We start from the raw sequence: 25,775 nt of genomic DNA on the forward strand, positions 1-25,775 counted from the left end.
CTCTGGTGGGCCTCAGGAAAGAGTTCCGGTTTCAATTGATGATTCCTCCGTGCTGAAAGCTGGCTGCCGTTTTTCAAGCAACCAAACAGACCTGTTTTCCAGTTTGCCAGGTGGTGCAATCTTCCACGGCCGAGGCTGCCGTGTAACAGCATTTCCCAAAGTTGCCCCTGAGCTTGAAGACGCCACTCCACAGAGGAACAGGTAACACCTTTATTAAGCAAAACCGGCTCACTTTCCCAAATGATTCAGCGCCCCTAACGCGTTTCAATGCTCCTGCATCTTAGTCATAGGGATGGGGAAGGACAAAAACACGGAACAGACTACAATGTCATTTTCCCTTTTAAATACAACCATACTCCAGTGCGTGGTATGTTGGGTATTGTAGTCCAAAATCACACCCCTCGGTGGGGTCCGCATGATTGTTAATATTCGAAACTCCCCAAATGTATTCAACAATGTTTGCAGCCCTCTGGTGGGCCTCAGGAAAGAGTTCCGGTTTCAATTGATGATTCCTCCGTGCTGAAAGCTGGCTGCCGTTTTTCAAGCAACCAAACAGACCTGTTTTCCAGTTTGCCAGGCGGTGCAATCTTCCACGGCCGAGGCCGCCGTGTAACATTATTTCCCAAAGTTGCCCCTGAGCTTGAAGACGCCACTCCACAGAGGAACAGGTAACACCTTTATTATGCAAAACCGGCTCACTTTCCCAAATTATTCATCGCCCCTAACGCGTTTCAATGCTCCTGCATCTTAGTCATAGGGATGGGGAAGGACAAAAACACGGAACAGACTACAATGTCATTTTCCCTTTTAAATACAACCATACTCCAGTGCGTGGTATGTTGGGTATTGTAGTCCAAAATCACACCCCTCGGTGGGGTCCGCATGATTGTTAATATTCGAAACTCCCCAAATGTATTCAACAATGTTTGCAGCCCTCTGGTGGGCCTCAGGAAAGAGTTCCGGTTTCAATTGATGATTCCTCCGTGCTGAAAGCTGGCTGCCGTTTTTCAAGCAACCAAACAGACCTGTTTTCCAGTTTGCCAGGCGGTGCAATCTTCCACGGCCGAGGCCGCCGTGTAACAACATTTCCCAAAGTTGCCCCTGAGCTTGAAGACGCCACTCCACAGAGGAACAGGTAACACCTTTATTAAGCAAAACCGGCTCACTTTCCCAAATGATTCATCGCCCCTAACGCGTTTCAATGCTCCTGCATCTTAGTCATAGGGATGGGGAAGGACAAAAACACGGAACAGACTACAATGTCATTTTCCCTTTTAAATACAACCATACTCCAGTGCGTGGTATGTTGGGTATTGTAGTCCAAAATCACACCCCTCGGTGGGGTCCGCATGATTGTTAATATTCGAAACTCCCCAAATGTATTCAACAATGTTTGCAGCCCTCTGGTGGGCCTCAGGAAAGAGTTCCGGTTTCAATTGACGATTCCTCCATGCTGAAAGCTGGCTGCCGTTTTTCAAGCAACCAAACAGACCTGTTTTCCAGTTTGCCAGGCGGTGCAATCTTCCACGGCCGAGGCCGCCGTGTAACAGCATTTCCCAAAGTTGCCCCTGAGCTTGAAGACGCCACTCCACAGAGGAACAGGTAACACCTTTATTAAGCAAAACCGGCTCACTTTCCCAAATTATTCATCGCCCCTAACGCGTTTCAATGCTCCTGCATCTTAGTCATAGGGATGGGGAAGGACAAAAACACGGAACAGACTACAATGTCATTTTCCCTTTTAAATACAACCATACTCCAGTGCGTGGTATGTTGGGTATTGTAGTCCAAAATCACACCCCTCGGTGGGGTCCGCATGATTGTTAATATTCGAAACTCCCCAAATGTATTCAACAATGTTTGCAGCCCTCTGGTGGGCCTCAGGAAAGAGTTCCGGTTTCAATTGATGATTCCTCCGTGCTGAAAGCTGGCTGCCGTTTTTCAAGCAACCAAACAGACCTGTTTTCCAGTTTGCCAGGCGGTGCAATCTTCCACGGCCGAGGCTGCCGTGTAACAGCATTTCCCAAAGTTGCCCCTGAGCTTGAAGACGCCACTCCACAGAGGAACAGGTAACACCTTTATTAAGCAAAACCGGCTCCCTTTCCCAAATGATTCATCGCCCCTAACGCGTTTCAATGCTCCTGCATCTTAGTCATAGGGATGGGGAAGGACAAAAACACGGAACAGACTACAATGTCATTTTCCCTTTTAAATACAACCATACTCCAGTGCGTGGTATGTTGGGTATTGTAGTCCAAAATCACACCCCTCGGTGGGGTCCGCATGATTGTTAATATTCGAAACTCCCCAAATGTATTCAACAATGTTTGCAGCCCTCTGGTGGGCCTCAGGAAAGAGTTCCGGTTTCAATTGATGATTCCTCCGTGCTGAAAGCTGGCTGCCGTTTTTCAAGCAACCAAACAGACCTGTTTTCCAGTTTGCCAGGCGGTGCAATCTTCCACGGCCGAGGCCGCCGTGTAACAGCATTTCCCAAAGTTGCCCCTGAGCTTGAAGACGCCACTCCACAGAGGAACAGGTAACACCTTTATTAAGCAAAACCGGCTCACTTTCCCAAATTATTCATCGCCCCTAACGCGTTTCAATGCTCCTGCATCTTAGTCATAGGGATGGGGGAAGGACAAAAACACGGAACAGACTACAATGTCATTTTCCCTTTTAAATACAACCATACTCCAGTGCGTGGTATGTTGGGTATTGTAGTCCAAAATCACACCCCTCGGTGGGGTCCGCATGATTGTTAATATTCGAAACTCCCCAAATGTATTCAACAATGTTTGCAGCCCTCTGGTGGGCCTCAGGAAAGAGTTCCGGTTTCAATTGATGATTCCTCCGTGCTGAAAGCTGGCTGCCGTTTTTCAAGCAACCAAACAGACCTGTTTTCCAGTTTGCCAGGCGGTGCAATCTTCCACGGCCGAGGCCGCCGTGTAACAGCATTTCCCAAAGTTGCCCCTGAGCTTGAAGACGCCACTCCACAGAGGAACAGGTAACACCTTTATTAAGCAAAACCGGCTCACTTTCCCAAATGATTCAGCGCCCCTAACGCGTTTCAATGCTCCTGCATCTTAGTCATAGGGATGGGGAAGGACAAAAACACGGAACAGACTACAATGTCATTTTACCTTTTAAATACAACCATACTCCAGTGCGTGGTATGTTGGGTATTGTAGTCCAAAATCACACCCCTCGGTGGGGTCCGCATGATTGTTAATATTCGAAACTCCCCAAATGTATTCAACAATGTTTGCAGCCCTCTGGTGGGCCTCAGGAAAGAGTTCCGGTTTCAATTGATGATTCCTCCGTGCTGAAAGCTGGCTGCCGTTTTTCAAGCAACCAAACAGTCCTGTTTTCCAGTTTGCCAGGCGGTGCAATCTTCCACGGCCGAGGCCGCCGTGTAACAGCATTTCCCAAAGTTGCCCCTGAGCTTGAAGAAGCCACTCCACAGAGGAACAGGTAACACCTTTATTAAGCAAAACCGGCTCACTTTCCCAAATGATTCATCGCCCCTAACGCGTTTCAATGCTCCTGCATCTTAGTCATAGGGATGGGGAAGGACAAAAACACGGAACAGACTACAATGTCATTTTCCCTTTTAAATACAACCATACTCCAGTGCGTGGTATGTTGGGTATTGTAGTCCAAAATCACACCCCTCGGTGGGGTCCGCATGATTGGTAATATTAGAAACTCCCCAAATGTATTCAACAATGTTTGCAGCCCTCTGGTGGGCCTCAGGAAAGAGTTCCGGTTTCAATTGATGATTCCTCCGTGCTGAAAGCTGGCTGCCGTTTTTCAAGCAACCAAACAGACCTGTTTTCCAGTTTGCCCGGCGGTGCAATCTTCCACGGCCGAGGCCGCCGTGTAACAGCATTTCCCAAAGTTGCCCCTGAGCTTGAAGACGCCACTCCACAGAGGAACAGGTAACACCTTTATCAAGCAAAACCGGCTCACTTTCCCAAATTATTCATCGCCCCTAACGCGTTTCAATGCTCCTGCATCTTAGTCATAGGGATGGGGAAGGACAAAAACACGGAACAGACTACAATGTCATTTTCCCTTTTAAATACAACCATACTCCAGTGCGTGGTATGTTGGGTATTGTAGTCCAAAATCACACCCCTCGGTGGGGTCCGCATGATTGTTAATATTCGAAACTCCCCAAATGTATTCAACAATGTTTGCAGCCCTCTGGTGGGCCTCAGGAAAGAGTTCCGGTTTCAATTGATGATTCCTCTGTGCTAAAGGTGTTACCTGTTCCTCTGTGGAGTGGCGTCTTCAAGCTCAGGGGCAACTTTGGGAAATGCTGTTACACGGCGGCCTCAGCCGTGGAAGATTGCACCGCCTGGCAAACTGGAAAACAGGTCTGTTTGGTTCCCCATCCCTATGACTAAGATGCAGGAGCATTGAAACACGTTAGGGGCGATGAATCATTTGGGAAAGTGACCCGGTTTTGCTTAATAAAGGTGTTACCTGTTCCTCTGTGGAGTGGCGTCTTCAAGCTCAGGGGCAACTTTGGGAAATATATATATATTTATATATATTATCTACTGGCGGTCGCCAGTAGATAGTTATAGTTAGGATCGTGTTTCCATAGGAAATCTGCAAAATTCTATTTGGAATAACTTTGGCGCCGATTGACGAATCCTCGCGAAATTTTCAAAATAGGTGGGGCGCTCCGCTCCGCTCCTTCCCTGAAAGTCTCGGGGGGATTCGTCAAGCGGGGGCTGAGAAAAAGGGGGGGTCCCAAAATGCGTTTTCCCCATGCATTTTTCCATAAGACCTTTAGTCCAAGCTACAGCCCGAACGGCTGAACAGAATTACTTGAAATTTGGCAGAGAGGTAGTCCTCAGGTCAGGGATGTGCCTTTTGCAGGTCTGGTGTAAATCTGCTCAGTATTTCCTGGGAAAATAGCATTTAAAAGCATATATATATCTATAAGCGCGCACCGTGTGCGTACGGTAAAACTTACCGTACGCGCACGCTGCCGTGCGCGAGCGCGATTCTGATTGGTTGTTAGATCTTAGTAAACATTCAAATCGGTCGAAACCAGGAAGTGCCGGCCGCCATTTTGTCTGTCGCAGTCTGAGGGGGTGAAAAACAAAGGTGGAGAACGTGAAAAGGGGGCAGGGTGGACAGTTCCTGACCCCCTAGCCTTTGTCAGGGGGTCCCAGAAGGACCCCCAAGGGCCAAAATTTCCTTTAATTTTTTTGTGAAAATCGCGTAGTACGCGTAGCGTGCGCGTACGGTAGAAATGGAAAAATTCCGCGAACTGCGTAACGTGGGCGCGCGGTGCGCATACGGTCGCGAAGCGAACCGTACGCATACGGTCGCGAAGCACACCGTGCGCGTACGGTCGCGAAGCGCACTGTGCACGTACGGTACGCGCACGGTGAAAAACCTTAAAAAAAAAAATACATAACTTAGCATTGAAAAAAACGTACAAATTCACTGAAAAAACCATAGGTTTCCACACGTTATAGTTAGGAATTAGCATTTAAAAAACCTTGCAAATTCACTTAAAAAACCATAGGTTTCACACATGTTATAGTTAGCTGGACATTTCGCTCGTGAAAAACCATTGAAATTCCCCCGTTATAGTTAGTGCAGGCAACTATAACTCACGCGACCGCAATCCTCTGCTGATGACGTCAGATATTACATCACTGATGACATATGTGTCTTTCTGAAAAAAAAAAAATTGTAATATATGTATAGCTAAAAATTAATGGAAGAAGACATGGGTAAATAAGTGTCTAAATACAGTGATGTAATGTAGTGTGAAACCTATGTTTTTTTCAGTGAATTATATATATATACACAAATTATATATATGTGTGTGTATATATATATATATATTTTGTACTGCTATATTTTTAACATTGATATTTTTGTACTTACCTGTTTAAGTATAGCGAGTTGATATTTTTGCATTCTATATTTTTTCATCAATATTTTAATCTTCTATATTTTTTACATCGATATTCTGTCAGTTAACCCATCTTGTGGTGGCATTCTGGATGGTCTGGAGTCTATGTAGGGGTTGTTATGAGATTCTGGCAAAGAGAGTGCTGCCATAGTATAGTCTGCTGGTGATTAATTCTTGTCTGTCTAGTGTTCTGAAGCAACCATTTGAAGATCTTTCACAATATGAATATGATGTAGAAGCAGAAGGTTCTCAATGCGTTGACTTGATCCATCAACTAAACCTGTCACCTAGGATGATACCTAGATTTCTTGCTTGGTTTGTGGGTGTCGATGTTGGTCCTAGCTCTGATGACCACCAAGTGGAGTCCCATGGGGAGTTCTTGTTGCCAAAGACCATTTGAGCTTCAGGCAGTTGGTTGTCATTCAGTTTACAACTAAAGTCATGCAGTTGGTGAAGTTGGTTCTGGTGGTGGTTGTCATTTCCGTCAGGGAGAGGATGAGTTGGGTGTCATCAGCGTAGGAGATGACAGTGATGTCTTGTGATCAAATGATGTGGACGAGCGGTGTCATGTAGATGTGGGACTGAGGGACACTTCATGTGGGACTCCGCATATCATTTTCTTGGTCTCTGGTGTGATTGGTGGCAGCCTAACCCTTTGGGTTCTTACCGTGAGGAAGGGACAAATCCACTTGAGAGAGAATCCTTGTATGGCAATATCGTGGAGTCTTCTGATATGGGTGTTGTCAGAGATAGTGTCAAAGGCCATGGAGAGGTCAAGCAGGATGAGGGCCACTGTTTTTCCTCAGTTCAGGATGGTATGTTGTCTGTGGCCGCGATGAGTGCTCAATCAATCAATCAATCAATCAAACATTTGTAGAGTGCACTACTTACCCGTGAGGGTCTCGAGGCGCTGGGAGGGGGCGGGCGCTACTGATTGAACAGTCAGGTCTTGAGTAGCCTCCTGAAGGTCAGCAGGTCTTGTGTCTGTCGTAGGCTCAGTGGGAGGGTGTTCCAGGTCTTGACAGCGAGGTGGGAGAAGGATCTCCCGCCGGTGGTTGTTCTTCGGATGCGCGGGACGGTGGCGAGTGCGAGGTCGGCAGAGCGGAGCTGGCGGTTGGGGATGTAGAAGGAAAGCCGTCTGTTGAGGTAGGCTGGGCCGGTCTTGTGGAGTGCCTTGTGTGTGTGGATGAGAAGCTTGAAGGATATCCTCTTGTTGACAGGCAGCCAGTGCAGGTTTCTCAGGTGGGGGGTGATGTGGCTGTGGCGTGGTAGGTCGAGGATCAGTCGTGCCGAGGCTAGTGTTGTTTCAGTGCTGTGGATCTTTCTGAATCCTGATTGAGTGTTGTCTAGAAGATAGTAAAGCTCAAGGTGGGTTGTTAGTTACTTGTTGATCGCCTTCTCTATCACTTTGGCTGGAAAGGGGAACAGAAAGATGGGTCAGAAATTGCTCAGTTGATTCAGGGCAGCTGTGGGCTCCTTATGGTGAGCATTGATTTCTGCAAGATTCCATTAATCCCGGAAAGTGGCGGAAATGATGGAGGTGTTGACGATACAAATTGTAGGAAAGTACGCTCTGCTTCCATGGTTACCCCTACTTTTTGTTTTGATGGGATTCTGTCTTTTACTAGTCTGACTTCGATCCTGCTAATCAGGACCACAGTCTATCTGCTTTCTCCCTAAATTGTTGTGTTAGTACCTAGGTATAATCTCAGATTGGATACTGGGGTGCCCTTATAAGACCCTAGTATATAGTACTAAGGTACCCAGGACATAGGTACCCCAGAGGTCTCCCATGGGCTGCAGTATGCATTATGCCACCCACGGGAAACCATGCAAAAGGGAACCACAGGCCTGCCATTGCAGCCTGTGTACGTTTGTGCTTGCACCACTTACTTAAGACATAGGTTTCCTATTTCTAAGGGTCACTGCACTTAAAACCTATAAGTCACCCCGATAGCAGGCCTTTGCAATCCTGAAGTCAGGGTGCTTGGTTATATTTGAGAGGGTGCCCCTGCAGCCTACAGGGTCCATTCTCCCTGGTTGTCAGTGAAGCAGCCATATACTATTTAGAGGGGCACCGCGTAATTACGCAATGACCATCTAGAAAACGGCTGCAAAGAATCCTATCATGTTTGGAATCAAACATGTTGGAATCATATAATTTCAAGCACTGGAAGAGCCATCCGTTAGGCTCTCAGTGTTCCCGGTGCCAACCTTCTAGACCCGGACAGCACAAAAAAGTTGCTGCCGACCAGAGACATATTTCTGACCTCCTGCTGCTAAGTCAAGCTCGAGCAGAGGAAGGTGGAACAATAGGCATCCTGTCACAGGGAGGTGTGACCACCTCCCAGACAGGATTTAGTGTATTGGGACTGGGTGGGTGCGTTTGCCAGCAGCAGAAAGTCTGCCTGAGGGGCACACTTGGTGTCCCCATGCATAGTCCAGTTCAAACCAGTTCTGGGAGCCGTTGGCTCCCGCTCTGGTGTGAAGCTGGACAAAGGACATGGGGTAACCTTCCTGCGGTACGGACCCTCCCCTGGGAGGGTCCCCTGAATCTTCCCAATCCTTTCCCTAGGGTACTTAAGGACTTACTTGGGTGTTAAGTCCCTAGATTCGTCATGGGATAAGATTCAGATCAGACACCACTGCATCTCTTCCATCTGGGCACTCTGGACTTCGCTGGACTTTGTTTGGGCCGGACTTTGTATCATGTGCATTGTGGCCTGTATATTTTGGTGAGCAGCTTGAGGTCCTCTCGCGACTAAAGTGCCTCCGGCCTGTAGGGTTCACTTGAGGGTCACATTTATTTCTTTTGGGCTCCCCTGATTACTCGGGGCCTACGATGACTCCCCTGCTGTTAGTGAGTCTCCTGGACCTTGCTGATCCCGACGTTGCTCCTTCTTTGATTGTTGCATTTGTTGCATTTGCCAAGGCTTGTTGGTGCTCCTGCTGGACACCGACCCCTCAGCACTCGACATCCTTCATGAAGCTGCTTGTGTGTGGCTCCTGGGCCTCCTCAGTGTCGCCTGGTCCTCACAGCTGCAGAGTCAAGGTCCTTGTCATCCATCCTGCAACACACGACATCAGATGGCATTCGTCTTCCAAGTCTCCTGGTCACTCCCAAGTGACATAGACTCTATTCCCTCTGCTTGCAGGTACCTTTCATCAAGAATCCATCCTCGGATTCTTCTTTCGTACACAGCGGCACTTTCCTGAAGTCCTCCATTGGGTTCGACTGCGGTTTCCGACACTACTTCACATGTATGCACCCGGCTTCCCTGGTGTAGGTAAGATGGGTAATAGAGTTTCGACGGGTGGGGTGGCTCTCCAACCTTCTGTTTTCCACAGGGTTTCTTCAGTGTCCACTGGAAAGTGTCCTTAATCTTTAAAAATCCAACCACGACTTGCACATACAGTTGTACGGCACACGCGGTCGTGTTTCCACACTGTACACGCTCTCCGTGGGGTCCCTATCTACTCACCTTGCGTGGTTCTTTGGGGTCCCAGCACTTCTACGTCCTCTCGACCCTGTCTTGATCTGAGTTGTGGTTCTATACCACTTTCTTAGCATATGGTTTGTTCCCCCCTGGCGTCCACTGTGTATTTCGTGCTATTTACTTTGCTTCTTTGCTAAAGTATTGTGTGCATTGTGTTTATCTCCTTGTAGGAGATATTGGAACATACTAGAGAGTAATATATCATAAATACATATTTTTATATTTACTTGGTGTGGTTCTTTTTCACTTAATCTATACTATAATATTGCAATCTGATAAAACAAGCTGCTTTACACTCCTTCTGGACTAAGCCTGAAAGCTGCTCTCCACAGCTACCACTTAGAGAGCTTTCTAAGGTTGTCTAAGATCTCTTCAATCACCATGAGGGTTGTCTGGACTGGTGCAAGGTGCCCACTTACAGGAGTGGACATCATATACCAGGCCAGCTTCTCACACATATGTTTTGTCTGTTATATTTGACTCCCTATTCCACACCTAGATACATTTCAGCATGTTTAACTTGCTAGAATGTTTTGGTTAAAATCAATGTTTTATTTGTTTTCCTCTTCCACACATAGATACATTTCAGCATGTTTAACTTGCTAGAATGTATCGGGGAAATCTATAAGCATGTGATAATTATCACACAACTCGTAATTTTCATCTCTGTGCAAACAAGTGCTTGCACAGGGTTCTGAATGAATCCTTGAATGTGTGATAAGGGCCCCAAAAATCTAACCACAGAAACAAATTATAAACAGGTAATCAAATGGACACCAGCCAATCAGAACAGGTCTCTCTGGTCAGAGCATTCAGAAAAACAACGGTCAGCATTACTTAAATTTGTAAAATAAATATCAGTGCCCAAAGTTTTACTCAGTAGCACACAGCCAGTGCTGCCAAGTGCCAGGTTTGGAGACTGCCATGGGTGTCTAGACTTGATTCCGCCTCGTACGTCTTTCATCCACCGCCAGACACTCCCTGCCTATTTATCTCACTCTTACAGTTTCTTGTTCCTCTCTGCTTTCTTCCGTGATCCCTGTCTTTCCATCTTTCTCTTCTTCTCTGTTCCCCCATTTTTTGACTTTCTCTCTATTGTTCTTTGTCAAAGTCTGATAATGAAAAGCAGGTCCCAGTCCCCAAACATGAGGGCTGGTGGGCTCCACCTGCAACCACCAGCTCAAATGAAGTACTGGGCAGCGCGCACCATCCCAGAGAGCCAGAGAGATATAAAGTTTGTGAAGATGCACACTGCCCGAGCACAAAAGGTTTGCAAATGTTAGGGCTAGGAATCTGCGCCTTTTTTTCTGGTCGGCCTGCAAAGTGGATTTAGATTGAAACTAAAAACCAGGCAGAATTTGCCTGCTTCACATTTTGGCAAAACATATCGCCCACACTTTCTAGTAATTTGTTGCCCAATTTGTTATTTTGAACTTTATACTTTTTTATTTAGGCTTTGCAAGTTTTTCTGATTGCTCATTCCTTTTGCGGTTGTACATTCACGCTCAGTACATATTGGAGTTGCTTATTTTTAATAACTGCAAATTACTTCCTCTAGGATGGATGAGCAGACCGGCCGGGATATTGAGTCAGCACTATTGAACATCAGTGAAACGGAGGGTGGGAAGAAATACCAATTAGTAACCTGTACTGACTACTATCATCTGGTGTCAAAAACACTTAGAATTTTTTTCTGATCCTCTATTATTCACGAGCAGAGGTGACCGTATATGGTCCAGGAGTAGAACAGGGGTGGGGGGTTGGGGGTTAACTCATGCAGCACAGCTGGAAGTACTTACAGTATTAAGTTCATATCAGCAGAAAACACGTGGGTGAGATCAGGAAATAAGGCAAGTCCAGTGTTGAAAATCCCGCTGCATCACGACGGTAAAAGTCATGCAAAGAGTGAGAGAGTAAATGTAAATTAGAAACACAATTTACATCCATTGTATGACATGAGATTGAACACAAGAATACATCTGGTCAGATTGCGGAAAAACCCACCCACATGAGCTTCAGCGGCTGATATCTCCTAGGAGCAAATGAGAGGCTCTAAGAATAACTATTTTTGTACTAAGCACTGCATTGTTGTACTCCAAATAAATGAGTTTCAAGATAGCCTAAATGTTCCCCTCTGTGGAGTCAAAATTCCAACCCCGTTCGGATACGTTATTGTTGCTATTATTATTACTATTATTATAACAATTATTATTATTACTAGCAGTAGTAGTAGTAGCAGTAGTAGTAGTAGCAGTAGTAAAAATATTATTAATAATAACTATTTCTATTTAGGAATTAATAGTGAGCGTAAACCACAATTGTGGAGCTACACAATGGAATTCGACAGGGTTCCCGTTGCAGTTACCTCGTCTCTCCCCTTTTCCCACTTGACACGTAACACACAAATAGGATATTCACACATCATAGTCCCGTCACATTCTGCACACCCAGCACTTAGTAAAGGATACGACCCAAACTTCACCAGCATAATTGCACTGGATTATCGATTATGATATCAAGTATCGACTATGACAGCAAGTATTTGCATTCATTGATGCAGGTTTTTTTAAAATTTGAATTGCATGTATACTAAGGCACTTACTCCGTACAGATTGCTGATTAGAAAGGTTGACATTTAATACTGTCTGTGCAGATTCATGTGGAATCCGAATTGAAAGGGGCATTTATCCCATAATACAATATGCACGCTAACCTATGTGAAAGCCGACTTGAACTGCATATGGGGGCATTTATCCCTCAACGTAATGTCGGGTCACAGTGACCTGTATATAAGTATATACAATTGTGCGTTAAGGGTTCCAAGCATGGACAGTTTTTATAGAGAGATATATAGAATACATATGTGTCTTTTGCCATAGTATGTATCGTAAGATCATTTGATTATCGCTATTTTCTTTGTGTTTACCCTGTAAATATGCTGCCATTTATCGACAAATCACACGATAAGTAATTCACATGATGTCAGCACATGCTCTTATGCAACTTATATCCATATATATATTTCTATGGTGATTGTAGATTTATTAAGCAATATTACAACATCAACTGCCATTATGAATTGATTGTGATTTGTGCAATGTTTTGAACATTTCTTCTATTTCCATTAACTATGAAGTCTATTTCTATGGGAAATTGGAGTATGGGAAGTAACTTGAAGGCTAACGCCGAAACGCGTCGTCCTTAAAGTTTAGTGCACAATTAATCATTGTGCCGTTTTCCTGGGGTGCCGCCTATTAATTTCTCACCATTTGGTTGTGAACTAAGAAACTGACAGAATATCGAGTGGTTGCTGCTGCCACGGGCTGGCGCCAACGTCGCTTGGAGGAAAACCGCTCTAGCAGCGACTTGGTGAATATTTGAAAACTGCAGCGGTTCCCGCCGTTCCCACCTTTTAAATCCGCGAGGAAGATACAGCTGGTAAGCTGGTAATTCACTGCGAAGGGGATTTGTGGGTCCATGTCGTAGGACGGGGGTTGTTAGCTTTCTGCACTTTTCCGACGCATGGGATTACTATGCCTCTGCCTGACCTGCAGGAATCAGTCAAGAAAACGGCACAGGGTACAGACGTGACTGTCACGGTAAAATTTAACCGTGTGCGTCAGGAAACAGTCAAAGCATGCTTGAATGGGATAGCGAGAGAAAAGCAGAAGCTATTTCATTGTTTAACGAGGAACAAGAAACTATAAGTAATAAATTGTCAGGTAGCGTGGTCATCACCGTAACTGAATCATCGACAAAGCAGAAGTTATTCCTACTTGAAAAATTAACCAAACGTGAAATTAATAAATGGTGGGAAGTAGCCTCTTTGACCAACTATGTAGAGGTTAGACGGGTACCAAGAGGCCTTAGAATAACGATTGTTTCCATCTATGACAACCCCAACCGAGATTTGCTATCGGAATGGGCACAATTTATGGCAAAAACGTGCAAGAGCATGCTTGAAATGCTCATTAAATACGCGCAAATTGATTTGGAAACAACAAGAAAAGAGCTGATAACATTAAGAGCTGAGCTGGACAAAATTAAAAGTGAGAAAGTAGTGGAGGAATTTATGAAAACACTCCAGAAGAAACTAAAAGAAATTAAATTAAAGAAACAGTGAAAATTTCTGAGGGATTAATGAGTTTACGCTGAAGGACGTATCTTGCCCTACGCCAAAAGATACGACTGGGCACAGAGAAATTTCAGAGCCACACTGAGTGATCGTAAAGGTGAAGCATTATCCACTGGGTCAAGCTCAGATATCAGCACAGATTCGGAAGATCGCAATGTGGCGGCCCCTTTGGGGTCGCACCCACTTACCTTCCTCCACGAGTTTCAGATCATGAAACAGAAAAAGGAGCAGAATCAATCAAACAAACCCCAAACGAGAGGACAAACAAAAGGTAAAGGTCCAAAAAGAGGAAGAGGACGCGGGATAAGAAACAACGAAGATTAAGAAAAAAAAGCATAGAAAAACAGAGGGGGTGACTGCCGGAACTCAAAATCCTACGACCAGTATGTCAGTTGTGATTCTATCCTCAAGAACACTAACTGAAGCTGAAATATCTGTCCTACAACAATGGCTATCCTTCTGTCCCAGCAACAATCTAAACTATACGGACACAAGAAATGATCTGTTCCTTTATATTCGCAAGTTGAAATTGATGAACCTATAATGAAACGCGCAGTAAACGGAAACAACCAACCAGTATGATGTCAGAAAGTTCTAGTACCTCCGGTTTACAAATACAAGATATGGAGTTATTGAAAATCATGCACAAATCGAAATGGGTGAAAACCAAGAGATGAACGATCATTCAGTGTTGCAATCTTGTGGAATCAGAAATAAACAACAGAAACATAGCGGCCTCAAAATGAAGTCAAGATACAATCCTAATGTTCCGTACGACAACATTGAGGCATACAACTCGGCAGTCACCGTGGAGCTGAAAAAAACAAGAAAAAAGTTCCACAATTCCAACTGGGATAATTTATCCAAGGAACAAAGAGAAGCCATCAATGCCTTAGGGAAGGATCCCAATATCGTAACTTAGCCCTCTGACAAGGGGGGCAATGTTGTTGTTATGAGTTCCATAAGTTACAAAGCGGAAGCAATGAGGCGGTTATCGGATGAGACCTGCTATGACCTAATCAGTTGGGACACATGTAAATGAACAATTCAACAATATCATGGTCTTCTGGGAAATTGGTACCATCAAGGATTATTGGATACTGATGAATACAGATTTTTAAGAACTGAGAAACCACGAATACCTTGTATCTATTTTCTTCCAAAGATACACAAGAATGCCACTACACCACCATGGCGTCCTATAGTCTCCTCCAATGGAGGATTACTGGACAATACATCCAAATTTCTAGATCTCTTTTTATCTGAATATGTACTAAATTTGAGATCATACTGCAAGGACAGCACAGACTTTCTCCGTAGACTACATGATGTCCAGTGGGAGGAAGGGTATTTGATGATTGGTTTGGACGTGTGTTCTCTCTATACATGTACTGATCAGGTGAAAGGGGTAACAGCATGTATGTACTTTCTAAAGAGTAGGCACATTAGGAACATAATAGCATGTTGGAAACCATGATGCTTTTTTGTTTACAACAGAATATCTTTCTTTTTGAGAAATCTGTATACAGGCAACGATCCGGTACTGCCATGGGCACATGTTTTTCCCCCAGCCTAGCGAATTTATTCCTAGGCTGGTGGGAGGAACAAATTGTCTGGACCGAACACTTGGAAAAATATACTGATCACATACTTATATGGATCAGATACATTGATGATTTATTTCTCATATGGGACGGTCCAGAAACCTTGGCAAGGGAGCTCATTGGAAAGCTGGGAGACAATGATCTAAATTTACAGTTCACACATGTCAGCAGTCCAAGGTACTGTGAGTTTTCAGACATAGCAGTAGAAATCTAAGCGGGAGAGGTCACAACCCGCCAGTTCCGTAAACAAACTGCAGGGAACACGTTTCTGCATGCGGCCAGTCAACATCGAGCCCCCCTAGTACAGAGTATACCCTATGGGGAATTACTGAGGGCTCCCCGTAATTGCAGCACCAATCAGGACTACCAAAAAGAACAACAGTTTATGATAACTCGCTTCATAGAGAGAGGTTACAAGGAAGAAACTCTTATAAAAGCTAAGGAGAAAGAAAAAGACTTATCACAACATGAGTTACTGTTCAAATCGTCAAAAAGTGTTCTCAAGAAAAGCAGACAAGACAATAGTAATGCGCCTAGAATGATAACTCAGTTCAGTAGAGGTGCATGGGCCTTACAAAAAATAATGAAAAGACATTGGAACCTGTTGGCGGCAGACCCTATAATAGGTAAACGCATAGGAGCCGGACCACAGGTCACATTTAAGCGAGCGAGATCCCTACTGGACCGCTTAGTCCACAGTTATCCCTTGGAAGACACACATTCACAATGGCTTAAAATGCCCAATGGTTTCACCACCTGTGGGACTTGCAAGGCCTGCCGGAATGGTAAGAACTATAAAGATTACATAACAGGCACCAACCAAGTGCGAACAATTAAACAGGCCATTAACTGCAATACCGAATTCACTGTCTACGTGCTGGAGTGTCCTTGTGGCCTCCAGTACGTTGGCAGTACCAAGCTTCCACTGAAACTAAGAATACTGCAACACTTACGTTCCATTACAAATCGTGATCATAATTATACTGGGGCACGACATTATACAGAGCTTCACAAAAGCAATAACAACAGTTTGAAGTTCTTTGGAGTGGAGAAAATACCAAAACATATTCGAGGGGGTGACCGGGAGAAGTGCCTCAGAATCCTTGAATCCAGATTTATTCTGGAATTAGACTGTAAGGTCCCTAGAGGGCTTAACAGCGATGAGGAGCTCGCTACGCATATAGGCCAATAACTAAAACTTATTAATATATGCTGACTTTCTCGTTGAATCGATTTAAAATCAAAATTCTGTATATTTTTTTCTTTTTATTATTATTATTCACATTTTAAAGGGAAGTTGGGAGTAGGGAGTTGTACCATGCAATTTGATTCCTATTTAGGAATTAATAGTGAGCATAAACCACAATTGTGGAGCTACACAATGGAATTCAACAGGGTTCCCGTTGCAGTTACCTCGTCTCTCCCTTTTTCCCACTTGACACGTAACACACATAAATAGGATATTCACTCACCACAGTCCCATCACATTCTGCACACCCAGCACTTAGTAAAGGATACAACCCAAACTTCACCAGCATAATTGCACTGGATTATCGATTATGACATCAAGTATCGACTATGGCAGCAAGTATTTGGATTCATTGATGCAGGTATTTTGAAAATTAGAATTGCAGGTATACTAAGGCACTTACTCTGTACAGATTGCTGATTAGAAAGGTTGACACTTAATACTGTCTGTGCTGATTCATATGGAATCCGAATTGAAAGGGGCATTTATCCCATAATACAATATGCGCACTAACCTATGTGAAAGCCGACTTGAACTGCATATGGGGGCATTTTTCCCTCAATGTAATGTCGGGTCACAGTGACCTGTATATAAGTATATTCAATTGTGCGAAAAGGGTTCCAAGCATGGACAGTTTTTATAGAGAGATATAAAGAATAAATATGTGTCTTTTGCCATAGTATGCATCGTAAGATCATTTGATTATCGCTATTTTCTTTGTGTTTACCCTGTAAATATGCTGCCATTTACCGATAAATCACACGATAATTAATTCACATGATGTCAGCACATGCTCTTATATAATTTATATCCATATATATATTTCTATGGTGAATGTAGATTTATTAAGCAATGTTACAACATCAACTGCCATCATGAATTGATCGTGATTTGCACAATGTTTTGAACATTTCTTCCATTTCCATTAACCATGAAGTCTATTTCTATGGGAAATTGGAGTATGGGAAGTAACTTGATGAAGGCTAATGCCGAAACACGTCATCCTTAAAGTTTAGTGCACAATAAATCATTGTGCTGTTTTCCTGGTGTGCCGCCTCTTTATTTCTCACCATTTGGTTGTGAACTAAGAAACTGACAGAATATATATATATATATATACATATACCAAAAGTTGCCCTGCATCTGAGCCCGCACTCCACAACAGGTAAAATTGGAACACCAATATTTATTCAAAAGCAAAGCAGGCTTGTTGTGGAGTGCGGGCTCAGATGCAGGGCAACTTTTGGTGATATATACATATACATATATATAAATTCACTGAAAAAACCATAGGTTTCAGACATGTTATAGTTAGCGGAAATTTTACTGATAAAAAACCAATGAAATTCCCCCGGTATAGTTAGTGCAGGCAACTATAACTCACGCGACCGCAATCCTCTGCTGATGCTAATACTGTATTTAGACACTTATTTGCCCATGTCTTCTTCCATAAATTTTTAGCTATACATATATTAGAATTTTTTTTTTTTCATAAAGACACATATGTCATCAGCAGAAGATTGCGGTCGCGTGAGTTATAGTTGCCTGCACTAACTATAACGGGGGAATTTCATTGGTTTTTTATCAGTAAAATTTCCGCTAACTATAACATGTCTGAAACCTATGGTTTTTTCAGTGAATTTGCAAGGTTTTTTAAATGCTAATTCCTAACTATAACGTGTGTGAAACCTATGGTTTTTTTAGTGAATTTGTACGGTTTTTTAAATGCTAAGTTACTTTACGCCATTCGTGGCGTGCACGCCCACTTAACGCAGTTCGTTCCGTGCGCGCACGGTGCGCTTCGCGCACCGTGCGTGCACGGTGAGCACGCGGTGCGCTTCGCACACCGCGCGCCCACTTTACGCAGTTAGTGCCGTACACGCAAGGTGGGCACGCAGTGCGCTACGCGCACCGCGTGCCCACGTTACGCACCGTGCGCACATGGAGGACATATTATGCGCTTCCTTGTGATAGGTAATCTGTTAAATTTAATTTGTAAGTGATGACAATAATATGCCATGCACAGAGAGTTTTTTTTTTTTATTAAAATTTTTAGCGTAAGCGCACCGTACGCGTACGGTAAGCGTAATCGGCGAAATTTTCAAAAAATAAAAATTTACCGTTTTTGGCCTTTGAGGACTCAACTAACATGGCTATGTGCATGGGCGCTGTCTAAACAGCCCCTTTATATGGTTTTTGCCTTTATTTACTGCCCCCCCCTCAGAGTGCGAGAGAGAAAATGGCGGCCGCCGCTTCCTGGTTTCGACCGATTCGAATGTTTACTTAGATGTAACAGCCAATCAGAATCGCGCTCGCGCACGCCACCGTACGCGTACGGTAAGCTTACGGTAAGCGTACCGTAAGCTGGCTCAGATATATATATTGATTTAAAGGCTATTTTCTCAGAATCTACTGAACAGATTTACACCAAACCTACAAAAGGCACTTCCTTGACCTGAGGACTACCTCTCTGCCAAATTTCTAGTAATTCTGTTCAGCCGTTCGGGCTGTAGCCCTGTCTAAAGGTCCTATGGAAAAATGCATGGGAAAAACGCATTTTGGGACCCCCCTTTTATCTCAGCCCCCGCTTGACGAATCCCCCCGAGACTTTCAGGGTAGGAGCGGAGCGTAGCGCCCCACCTATTTTGAGAAATTCGCGAGGATTCGTCGACCGGCGCCAAAGTTATTCAAAATAGAATGTTGCGGATTTCCTATGGAAAAGGGGTCCTAACTATAACTACCTACTGGCGACCGCCAGTAGGTAATATATATATATATATATATATATATATATATATATATTTCACCATATTCCTTTTGCAAAGAAAAACGGGCCGCACTCCTGAAGTTAGCACAGCTTCCGTTATTTAATTTTTACAGGTCAAAAGCGTACTGATCTACGCGTTTCGGTATCACTGACACCTTGCTCACGATCACATGAACGCTCCCTCCCCAACGTTTAAAAACCATTACAGACATGAAATTACGTCATTTTCTGTCAGGTGATGGGAGCATCACAGTGTATTCTGGGTGCTGTAGTTTTTTTGTTAAAATTGAATGAAACTTTATGCAATTCAATCAAATAATAATATGATTAGTGATAGTCTTTAAAGGAAGCCAGTTCTCATTGTGGTAGATTCCAGCAGCAAAGGTGGCAGCATAGCATCAGTTTCTGAAGAGGACAAGAATGTCTGGCTACCCAAAGACCTGGTAACCAGTTATGGGGTGAGAGATTAAATCGGAACATGGTTTTCTCCTTATGAGGTGACCGCGAGAGCACACAAAATCCCAGAGGAGCACTGGGCAGGTGGTTTGTGAAAGCACATGCCTCCATTGGGGAGGGACACTCTCTGACACTAAAAGTGGAGGACCAAAAGGGGGCATGGCCTGGCTGAGCACCAAGATGGCGGCTTAACCAGGGAGCTACAGGGCAGCTGAGCTGTTAATGCAGCCTTACACCTCCCCACCGGCGCAATAGTCGGCGCCGACCATCTCCATGGTTCCCCGCCGCTCGATGGAAGACTTTGACCCCTCAATACTGACGGGGGTGCAGCTGTCGTCGATACAGAGCCGCTCGCAGGTGGTAGCCTGAAGCAGCCCTCAGAGGACCCATGACGTCAGGGGTCTCGGGCGAGCCTGAGGGCGGGGCCGTGGCAGCGGCGAGGCGGCTCCATGTAAATCGAGCCTAAAATTGGCATCAGGGCAGGCGGGGGCATCATGAATATCCCTGACCCCTCAAACATATACTGGCTGGAGGCATATTGTGTGCATCCTCCCCGCTTTTGGGTAGCCCCCCTGCGCCTCTACCCCACCCACCTCTCTGCCGCATGTCTTGCCATATGCCTCTTGGTGAGGGCTGCTGCTGCTGGGCCCTAGGGCCGGGGGATTCTTCTTTTGGGACCACTGCAAGTCACTACATACTCCATGGGGGCCCCAATTCTCTCACTATGGTGAGCAACGAGCATGAATGTACAAACGTCGTCATCAGCTGAGGGACAGAGCGATGAGGGGTCAACGCATGAGCCCCATTCGGGGCTTCCTTCTTATACCGCATTTCTGAGCACTGCTGGCACAGAGATTGGTGGTGTACGCTCCACATCACATCATCCTGCCCTGACCATCAACAAATGGGGCCCAGCATACTAAGCCTTTTACTGGAATACTAGAGCCTCTTTATTACCACAGTCATCACTGCAGTGCCCTGTGGCCTCCATTTCTCATTTGCATAATCACCGCAAATCGCCGCAATTGATCATCATGGGTCATGCAGACCCCAAGCAGCGACAGTTCACCTTTGAGAGCATCAGAACCCCTAGGTGTGATGGTGGAGACGACCCCTCATGGGGGGACGCCTTTGGTTCCCTGGACCCCCCTGGATCCCAACCAGCCCCTAGTGGATGGCACAGTGGCAATTATGGCTGAACTGCGTGCTGGGTTTCGTGCCACAGACGCTCGTTTCGACAACCTGGCAACCCGGTTGGACACCATGCATGGCAGGAATGAACAACACGAGACTCGTATCGACGTGGTTGAACACCACATTTCAAAAGTGGAGGATTCGCAATCGGCTGTTGCTAAGTGATTAGAATGAATGGAAAAACTTCTCAAGACTACCGCAAGCAAAGCAAAAGATTTGGAAGCCAGGTCACGGTGCAATAATGCCTTGCCATGCTTTACCCAGCACGCTTGCCCCTCCACCTTAATAGTAAAGTCCACCTTTCTGACTTCCCTGCAGTTGCTCGTTATTCGAGGATGGCGTTTCTGTACTGAGCTGCTGAGTTAATAGATTGATGCGTTTGAAGCCTGCCCATATAGCTAGATACCTAATTTTGCCCTGATCCGAATATTGATATCTAGTCTTTATCGTCGACTATTTCAACTATATGAGATCACTCTAAGCATTTTTGCTTCCGCCTCCTGGACCCTCCTGATCTTTCTTTTTGGGACAGAAATACTGTGGACACCGATTGTATCCTTGATCTGCTCCTTAGATCTTTATCTAAGGCCACTCTCCCTTCCTGAAGTCCTTCCTACAGCTCTGGGGGGTAATTACTATCCCTTGATTACCCTAAAGAATCTGACTGCCAGTTAAGTCTGTCCCACACCATTGGTCCATCCTCGCCCTGATGAAGGTGTATCCCCGGCTGGGGCCTGACACCGAAACATCCGTTGGCGTTTTTTAAGACTACTGGGTCGTTGAAACCTCACTACCCATACATTGTGGATGCCAACTGCCATTGTGTTATTCAATTAATATGTGGCAGATTTATCATGTTGATATCTTTTTTATCTTATGAATATAAGTTGTGTGTCATGATACATAGGATGATGTTGTTGCGGAATGCTTGATAGTATGACTGTTGTTTCTGAATGCGATGTGTGGGACAGAAATACTACATTTATTTGAATTGCGGAATGATGTTTTGCAATATGCATATGTATATATAATAGAATGGTGTTAAAAATACAGAAAAATAAACTTAATTGATCATTTTTTATTAAATCACACCGTTGTTGGATTATTGTTTTTTCTCAATTCTTGTGACAGTCTGCCACGGTGGGTGGTCATTATTATTAGGACCCATGTTAGGGCCTTCCTTGAATAATTTTGGCAGGTATTCTTTTTGTTGGTTGTTTCCCCTGCAGTTGCTGCAACATTCTGGAAACATCACAAACCACCACTGAACTCCTCTCCCGGGGAGTAGAGATGTTGCCCCCTTGGTTTACTCTCTGTGCACTATACTACACTTGATTCCTCTGTGGTCTGCGCCATTGTACTCAAGCTTGTTGTCGTTATTTGAAGCGCTGATGGAGTATCCCTTGGTTATATAACTGTGCCTTCTATCTCCGTTATTAACTGCAAATGTTGTGTTGCTTTCACAATATTACTCTCAGTGGCCTCCCCCCAAGGAAATCTCCTATTCTGTTGTAGGGAACAAGGGCATTTACTGGATACAGGTTTGGTGGATATCCAATTTGGGTGAGGGAGAAGGGTTGGGAGTTTGGTTATGTTATATGATAATTGTTGGTTTCATGCAATCGGTATATATTTCTGTCCGGTATAATTCGACTGTACACATTGGCATCCCTCCACACATCTGACTAGAACTTCTTCCACACGGGCAGATGGTAACTTGAAGACACTAGAGTTGAAATGCATGTCCTGGAACATTAGAGGTCTGGCCAATCCCCATAAAGGTAGGCAAGAGCTGGAATACCTTGCCCGCCATTAGATATTTATTGCTTTTTTACAAGAGACACATTACACTCCCACAGCTGACAATCAATTTGCCTCTACTTGGGGGAGCAAATCGATTTTTTGCCAGTTACAGCACCTATTCTCGCGGGGTCTGTCTTTTGGTCCACAAAGCCATACCTTTCCAGATGCATACAGTGGTTAAAGACCCGTAGGCGCATTATCTGGTGGTGGCATTAACCCTTGGTACGAAACAGACACTGTTGATAAATGTATTTGCCCTCAATGTAGATGTGCAGGGCTTTTTCTCGGGTATTTCCACATAAATTTCCAAGTCTACCATTGATTATGGAGATTTAGTCGAGATGTTGATCTTACGCTTCAACCTAGGCTGGATACTACAGGGTCGGGACATATCACTAAATTACATTCCACACAGAAACTCATAGACCTATTAACAGCCCACTTAGTGTCAGATGCTTGGCGACATGCCCACCCAGCTGGTCGCGGCTTCTCTTTCTTTTCTGCACCACACAGCATTTGGTCCTGTATAGACCATTGGTACCTGACCCCCGATCTGTTACTTCACACAGTCTCTGCAGAGTATCTGCCTCGCATCTTATCTGACAATTCCCCGGTGCTACTATCACTCACGATTCCCTCCATCACACAACCACACCGGTTCTGGCATTTCCCTGCTGCTCTTCTTGATACCGTTTTTAAAAATGAGATAAACAATGCTATTGTTGAATATTTTCAACTTAATGCAGGCTCAGTGTCCCAATACGCTACGTTATGGGAAGCCTTTAAAATGTATATCCATGGCATTTGCATTACCAAACAGGCAGGAGTTCTATGCACTATCCGACGTAATCTCGATTTGACAGAAAGAGCGTTGAAATATCTCAATACTGGCGTCTTTTGCATCAACAAGCATGACTCCTTGAGGAGTTTCAGCAACTGGCAGCCTGTGAGGCTACTTACCTGGGGAAATATGCTCGGGCTCGGATATATGGGGAGGGATAGCGATGAGGCAGACCTTGACCACAATGCTTAGCCCCGACACCAGTCTTCTTATATCACTCAGCTGTAATGAGATGATGGTACGCACATAAACTCAGAGCGCTGAGTTTCGACTACCTTTTTTTCCTATTACTTTCGTTTGTATACAACGCGTTCTCCTCCAGTAGACGCAGCCCTTTGGGAATATCTGGAAGAAATAGCAATGGTCTGGATTGATAAAGGCAGCGCCAATTTGTGGCCTCGCCCATAAATACAGACGAAGTATCACAGGCAATTGACGATCTCATTGGAGCATGTGCACCCGGCATGGACGGGCTATTAGGTGTCTTTTATAAGACATATAAGACTTTGTTGGTACCTGTTGGACCTAGAGACCTACGGTAGCTTGGCTCAGGTGGAAAGGCTTCGTTCCAGAGTAACCTGTCGTGCTTGCGTCACACTCACCTCAGCACTCCAGCGTACCATCACTAAAAACAACGCTACACCAAGAAATTAGAAAAGTTAGAAAAGCTTTATCTTTTCTTTTATCATGTTTCTCTTTTCTTTCAGATGAAACCAATCAGTTTTTATCTAAATGACATTAGGGTCAAAAGCATTTCATTGTGACTAGATTGGCAGTACATAAATACCTTAGACCTGGTTTGGAATCAAGCGCGCCACCTGGTGGTCAAACACAACACATCAAATTCAATAGCGCTTAAAACAGGTCATTCAACATAGCGCTGCACTTGGCAATTTAACAGCACCTCAAATAGAGCATTTAAAACTGGGTGTAGGCACATAGCTATTCCTTAGCTCGCTAAAACAGGTCATTCAGCATAGCGCTGCACTTAGCAATTTGACAGCACTTCAAATGGGACATCTGAACTTAGCGGTGTCCTCAGTACCTCAATGGCGCTACCTCTGGCAAGTACATGCGGCCTTAACGGGACACTCCGTCTGGGGCAAGGTCCTTGGGCCCCAAAGTCCCTTCCTGGAGCCCTTACAGCACTAGACCTTGCATTTTATTAGTGTCAACCATTACATATCACTGAGGCGCCATATGTTTTCCTTTAGAGCATTAGACATTTCCAGTGATCCCAGCGCTTCAACCATGGCGTTTAATCAAGGGGTCCAAGCGCTATACATTGAACCTAATACCTCCTTAAGGGACTCGTCTTGTCCGGGGAGGCAGTTATTTCCAGTTATGGGGGCCAATGTTTAGCACTTCACTGGGCACGAGTTCAGGGGGCCACGGGTCGGCCGATTCCCCACTCCGGGTAGTTGCAGGTCCAAGCGGGCCCAACGATCGAATTCCCCAGGGGAGGGCCGTGCACTGGGCCCCTCCCAGGCCTCCCGCCCTCCACCCCGGGGTTTACCTGGAGCTTCAGCCTTACAGGCCCTTGCGTACATCCTCGGTCGGGCGGGGGGGGACTCACGATCCTCGGTGCCCCCTCCGCCAGCCGTGCAGGTCTCCCGGCGATGTCCGGGACGATCGCGTCTCTCGAGACTCGCAGTGAAGCAAAGCGGGTCTCCGGCAGATCTTCCTGTCCACCCACGATCTCCGCACCATCGATGAACCGCGGCAGGGGCGCGCCCGCAGCCGCCAATGACAGTGCGGCCTGTGGGGGCGTGGCCCAGTCAGCGAGTGGCATAGCAGCGGGGGCGGCGTTTGGCAGTCCGCCCCGTCAGGTGACAAGAGTCACTAGCTTCAGGCCTACGCGCGGCCTAGCGCGGCCTTCTTGGAATTTTGGTTGCCCTCTCCTCACGGAGGGCCACGTTGCAAAGGCTGCGATGGCAGCGGTGGTGCCCCAGGCTTCTCCGCGGGCCCCGGTGACGACAGGAGAGATCTTCCCGGCCCTGGGCCGCAGCGGTGAGTACACCTCAGGTCCCCTCGACGGGGGGAGGTAGAAATTAATGGGGTGATCTGCAGCTTGGGGACAAGCAAATCGCACAGAGAATTTCCTGGGTCTGCGGCGGTGATAACGTTTTATGCAGACAAGGGAAGATGACAGTCAACTAGACCCGGATTATTCTAGGGCTCCGGGCAACAGCAGGAATGTAGAGGATAAGGTCGGAGATGGTAACTCTCCCTTCCCCGGTTCTCTTCAGGGGTCCTGGCTAGGTGGGGAGCACAAAAGCTTGACG

The 25,775-nt window shown here is 45.4% G+C and overlaps 1 protein-coding gene across 1 annotated transcript in view; it reads right to left on the reverse strand.

Annotated features, from left to right (window-relative positions):
- The window catches only part of TSHR (thyroid stimulating hormone receptor), a 632,465-nt gene that overhangs the window by 178,815 nt on the left and 427,875 nt on the right, over positions 1-25,775 (reverse strand). The window contains exon 6 of the mRNA XM_085626611.1: positions 11,241-11,315. Coding sequence (XP_085482737.1) covers positions 11,241-11,315 — 75 coding nt within the window. The remainder of the gene's footprint in view (positions 1-11,240; positions 11,316-25,775) is intronic.

Source organism: Triturus cristatus, chromosome 9, assembly GCF_964204655.1.
Source record: "Triturus cristatus chromosome 9, aTriCri1.1, whole genome shotgun sequence".
Lineage (NCBI taxonomy): Eukaryota > Metazoa > Chordata > Amphibia > Caudata > Salamandridae > Triturus > Triturus cristatus.